The sequence below is a fragment of the Embiotoca jacksoni genome, unplaced genomic scaffold (genome assembly GCF_022577435.1).
Source record: "Embiotoca jacksoni isolate LCO1_2020_lvr unplaced genomic scaffold, fEmbJac1.0.p SCAF_13, whole genome shotgun sequence".
NCBI lineage: Eukaryota > Metazoa > Chordata > Actinopteri > Embiotocidae > Embiotoca > Embiotoca jacksoni.
In genome coordinates this window covers 17,206,100-17,211,314 of record NW_027185263.1, presented here as the reverse complement: position 1 = coordinate 17,211,314, position 5,215 = coordinate 17,206,100, and the positions used below count along the sequence as shown (strand labels likewise).

At 46.9% G+C, this 5,215-nt stretch overlaps 1 protein-coding gene across 2 annotated transcripts; it reads right to left on the bottom strand.

Annotated features, from left to right (window-relative positions):
* Positions 1-480: 480 nt before the first annotated feature.
* Positions 481-4,853, bottom strand: hspb1 (heat shock protein, alpha-crystallin-related, 1). Of its 2 annotated transcripts, XM_069147015.1 has the most exons (4): positions 4,322-4,853; positions 1,716-1,779; positions 933-1,113; positions 481-878 (listed from the first exon to the last, which is right to left on the bottom strand). In XM_069147015.1, exons 1-3 carry the CDS (start codon positions 4,764-4,766, stop codon positions 957-959), a joined length of 666 nt encoding a protein of 221 aa, XP_069003116.1. In that variant the 5' UTR covers positions 4,767-4,853; the 3' UTR covers positions 481-878; positions 933-956. The 2 variants fall into 2 exon arrangements, with proteins under 2 accessions (XP_069003116.1, XP_069003115.1); XM_069147014.1 differs by having other exon boundaries at positions 481-1,113; positions 4,322-4,852.
* Positions 4,854-5,215: the final 362 nt, after the last annotated feature.

Here is a 5,215-nt window from a genome sequence, read left to right as displayed (position 1 = left end):
CAAAATGTTAAAATGCACCACTGATGAACCATTTTGTCGGCTGAGCTGCCTGCTTCACTCACTGACATGTTTCACTTGCTCTCTTTTGCATGGATGACCATCAGATAAATAATGTAGAATAAGATGCAGCTACATGACGACATTTAGTTCTTCCATTTAGTTATCATCTTCCTGTTCTCAGACTCATAACACACGCAGCTTCTTCAATGAAGACGAGGAGCAGTGATGTTCATGTCAAATAAACAGCAAAAAAAGAAAGAAGAGACTTGATATGTTGTGTGTTCTTTATTTGTATGGCTGAATATTTTGTCTCCAGAGGCAGCTGTCAGTGAAACCAGTTGTTTTCCAGTCCAGAGACCTCGAGGTGTTCACTGACAGGCACGGTTCGGTGCATGCCGTCCTGGGACCTCGGTTACAGGATCACTGCTATTATAGTCCGCTTTCCAATATGGCAGCACGAAGGGCATTTACTTGGTTGAGGTGTAGGTGTGTGTGTGTGTGTGTGTGTGTGTGTGTGTGTGTGTGTGTGTGTGTGTGTGTGTGTGTGTGTGTGTGGAGGTGAAGGGGAGAAAGAAAAACAAAGCTGAAAGCGAGGCTTAGCTGAATTTCCCCATATTCAGATGAAGATTGTAATTACAGCAGAAAGAGCAGGCATATGGCGCTGGTGCAGATGTGTTTACGCAGCACACTCAGCTGGGTTTGGCTCATTACCAGAGACGGAGGGGAGAGAGAAGAGCCAGGGCAATCCCTCGCTTCCCTCTCCCCTGTCAACAAGCCAGGTTTAGGAAGAGCAGTAAGCTGCTTCCTTGAAGCAGTTGGGGGGAATAAAGTGCTTATTTGAATATGTGTGTGTGTGTGTGTGTGTGTGTGTGTGTGTGTGTGTGTGTGTGTGTGTGTGTGTGTGTGTGTGTGTGTGTGTGTGTGTGTGTGTGGGAGACACTGTGCTGCTTTTCCTCCTACTTCTTCACCACGCCGTCTTTGTTGTCCACGTTGACAGGTATCGTGGTCTCCGAGCACTCGAGGGCAGGTTTGATCAGAGGAGCCTCCACGGTCAGCACCCCCTCAGGAGACAAGGACGAGGTCACCTTCTCCATGTTAGTGCCAGAAGGGAGGCTGGGGGGGGGGAGCAATAAGACATATTAGGTTGTGTGTCGAACAAAGAGCTCCTGCCTTGATGAAAGAAGCATCACTGCTTCTACTTAAACCAAGATGAAGTGAATTATCAAGGCTTGATTCACACGATGTGGTAAAATCAGATCCAGGATTTGTCCTCAGTGTGTGTAATGGCCCCTGGATGGCAGCAGAGTCCTACGAAGCTAAAAGCTCAGAGAAGGGATGAATGCTAGGAGGCTCCTGCTGCTGCTTTTCAGAGCATGAAATTCAGCTATCAGCTGCAGCCAGCCCTCTACAGGCCGGACCAACACCAAACTAAGGAGACTCACGGCGGCGGAGCCACGATAAGAAAATCACAGGAACCTGGGCTGAGAAATGAATTTCCTCCGTGAAAATTCTCTGCAAAGCCAGCAGCAAACAGCCACAACAAACCTGTCTTTAGTTGTAAATGTGGAAGGTTTTAAAGTGAGATGTTGACATGTTGCATTGCCAGTGTATTCCTTTCATTATCTACTACATACTGGCAAAGAGCGATCACAAACAAAACTAATTTGGGTAAAGCTGAATGCTAACATGTCACGCTTTGATAATGAATTACTTACGTGTATTTCCTGGTGAAGGTTCTGGACACAAAACCGTGCTCGTCCTTCCTCTCCTCATGTTTTCCTGCATGAACACAGACAACACACTGTGAGCTGAAGGAGGTGTTACAGTGCACCAGTTCTTCAGGACGACATCTTGTCGGCACGGTGACATTGTTGTCCATAATTTGAATATCACTTATCCAAGCTTTAATTCCACGAGTAAAATTCACTTCAAGCACGCTTAATGTGACCGGTGGCCGAGGCTTCTTATTGAGTAACTATTATTCTATCTATCACAGCTCTTTTAAATGAAGCTGGATTGCAACAACAATCAAACTGGATTAATTTCAGTATTGTGAATATTCTAAACACGTGATGCTCCACAGGCCTTTTCCAGTTTACCAGGTCATGTATGAAACGCACCGCTGTAACTGGTATCATTAATTATGGCTTCGGTTCAGTTATTGCATTAAAAGAAGGCATTTAATTGAGCCAAATTGCACCATCGGCTGTTTTTACCTCAGTAGGAAGCATCACAGGTGGAGTTCAGAACATGAATAACAGCTGAGGCGTCCCTCAGAAGGACTGCCTGCTGCCTCGCTGTCACGACTCTCTGGGACTCTTGATGACATCGTTAGCAAAATGCGTTTCCCGCTCAAAATGTCTGCCATGAAAAGGACCTGCAGGTCCTCAGTACAAGTTATGTCTAAATGAACCATGAATAATGTGATTATTGATTCATATTCTTTTCCTACTACATGTTAGTCCTACGGCATCACTTCGTTTCTATAACTTGCATGCACTGCATGTCAGATGCAATGAATAGTTTACATCTTCACATTAAGAGTTATATGAGAAGATACTGTTTGTTTGGTCTGCTAAATATGAAGCGAAGCTAATTTAGCTGAACACAAAGTGGAAATATAGATTATAAAATGCAACAATGCAATGCAAAATGCAGACTTCCTGTTTGGGCCTACTGTTTTTTTATTTTTAAAGAATTGTTTGTACAGATTAAAAAGTATAAAATTAATTCACATCAATTTCAGTTATTTATTTTCCTGTTGTTCCCTGAGCGAAGATAACAGCAGTCAGCAGGAGGTAGCTTCATGTTTATTATCATTTTGTTGTTTACTGCTACACGTGTAGTTAGAGTAGTGCGAGACCAATAAATAGGCCATGTCATGACATTTTGGGAGATATGCTTATTTGTTTTCTTTATGGCGAGAACCGCAGAATAAAAATAATTGTTCAGCCAAGCTTTGATGCTGAGCGTCTGCTGGCAGCTTCAGATTTAACATGTGGACATCAAAGCGTGATGTGTTTATCTACTGTAACATGTAGCAGTAATACTTGACATTGTGTAGTAGGCTAGGATGAGAGTGCTGTTTTGTGTTACTGTGGTATTTTTATCTTGCACCAGCCCCAGAGGATCCTCAGCGGGCCTTATCAGTCTGAAAGGCCTGGCGGTGGTGTTGAAACACGGCCCCTCATTCTGCCTCTAAATACAGTAATATGTTTGTTGTGACAACGGGCCGATGAAGGTCGCTGTCCTCGGGGAGCCGTCCTCTTTTAAACAGGACCAAGTGTGAAGCGTGTGTGTCCGGTCGGGCCGAGCAGCCGCTGTTTCAACTGCTACATGAAGGGTCTCTGACCGAAAACGATTGGGGGGGGAGGCTGCACTGTGCTGTGTACAAAAAAATTCCTCATGAAGCCAATGACATCGTCTTTAAACATCCTTGTTCATCAGTGACATGAAACGCGAGGTGGCAAATTCCACTTGGACTGAATCCCACACTTTGTTTATCTCCGTGTTCCTGACGGGGTTCGATCTGTCAGCGGAGACATGCTGGCTGCAGTCAGGTGCTGGACCCTGGACTTGGACGAGATCCAGGAGTCCTTTTAAAGTAGCGGCTCCACTGGCTCAGTCGCAGCTAAATCCCCTTTTCTAGGAGGGCGATTTTTTTTTTTTTTTTTTTGTGAGATGGCAGGCAGGGAGGCTGAGACTCACTCAGAGAGAAGGGGGGGCAGAGAGCTAAGATATTATATAATCCAGTGCACACTTTACTGAAGTTTGGATGGACAGTGAAAACATTTCAGGCCGAGAGGTGAAACTGTCAGTTCAATAAAGTGTTTTAGCACGGTGTTCATCTCTGAACTGCTGTAACAGTCGACTCCCACATGTTGAATACAATAGTTGTGTTGCAGCCAGAAGCGGCCGCCCTGCTGTGTCCTGGAACTCAGTGTATTCTCTCGCGATGTGATGTAGCTCTGCAGACATGCATTTGGTGTTTGACCTCGCAGAAAGGTTTCCTGCCTTTTTATCTGGTGTGTCTTTGTTCAGCCCTGTCAGCCCTGTTTTTTTTTTCCATTACATTCTTTAAGATACTGAAGTACAGCAAACTGAGACGTGCTGTTGTCTTCCTGTCAGAACATCTGATCTGTACACACTTCAACATACAGTTAGATGGAGTGAGCCCATAAAGAATGGCCCCTGACAGGAAATTGATCGTCTAGTTTTTGGTCTGTGAGGTTATGAAAACGTTGTGACCTTGAAATCAGCGTGGAGTAGGTACGAGTTTGGTACAAGTAGTGGATCAGTGAGGGGAGGGATAAACACTCACCGGTGATTTCCACCACGCCGTCCTTGGTCTTCACCACCAGCTCCTCAGGGGAGAATTGGTTAACGTCCAGCGACACCTTCCAGTTGTCTTGGGTCTGTTTGATCTCCGACATCCCGCTGCTCATCTGGCGGGACAGGGCACGAGCCTGCTGGGCCATCATGGGGCTGGGGGTCATCATGGGGTTGGGGGTCATCATGGGGTTGGGGGTCATCATGGGGCTCGGGTACATCATGGAAGTGTGGGGCATCATGGAACCCACGTCCGGGAACAGGACGGAGGGCCTCATGTAGCCCGGCCAATGGGTGCTGGGGAATGCGGCGAAGTCCTCGGGCAGAGCCGGCATGCCGAAGGTCTGGTCGAAGATGCGGCTGCTCTGGTTCCAGTCCCGGAACGGGTCCCAGCTCGGAGTGCGGAGCAGGCTGAAAGGAATACGTCTCTCGGTCATGATGGCTGCGCTCAGTCGGCAGAAGAGTGCTGAAGAGCCTTTTGGCCTCTGAAAATGTTTTCCCAACGTGCTATCTGAGAGCTTATATACACACTGACACCACCCTTCAGCAGAGCCCTCCCTTATGACTCAAGCCCCCCCCCTCCCCTCACAAATCCCACCCCCAAAATGCTTTTAGAAAGTACTAGAGTATCTATTTGTGGCAGACGGAGCACTCGAATGGAATCCAACAGGAAGGCCCTCCTTACTAACAGCTGCCCGGTGCACTGTTAAACCCTCCTCCCCCATGCCTTGTGTCACACCCCCCCAACCCCTCCACACACACGCACACACACACACACACACACACACACACACACACACACACACACACACACACACACACACACACACACACTTCTGTGAGCGGCCCAAAGAAGAGCCAGAAGAATCTCGGAAGCTGCTGTCAG

What these genes read in the sequence shown, in the direction of transcription:
- hspb1 (XM_069147015.1), bottom strand. Translation starts at nt 4,766, where the DNA reads ATGACCGAGAGACGTATTCCTTTCAGCCTGCTCCGCACTCCGAGCTGG. An exon ending in CGGCGTGGTGGAAATCACCG is followed by an intron (nt 1,780 to 4,321) that starts GTGAGTGTTTAT and finishes GTGTTCATGCAG; the next exon opens with GAAAACATGAGGAGAGGAAG. An exon ending in ACCTTCACCAGGAAATACAC is followed by an intron (nt 1,114 to 1,715) that starts GTAAGTAATTCA and finishes CCCCCCCCCCAG; the next exon opens with CCTCCCTTCTGGCACTAACA.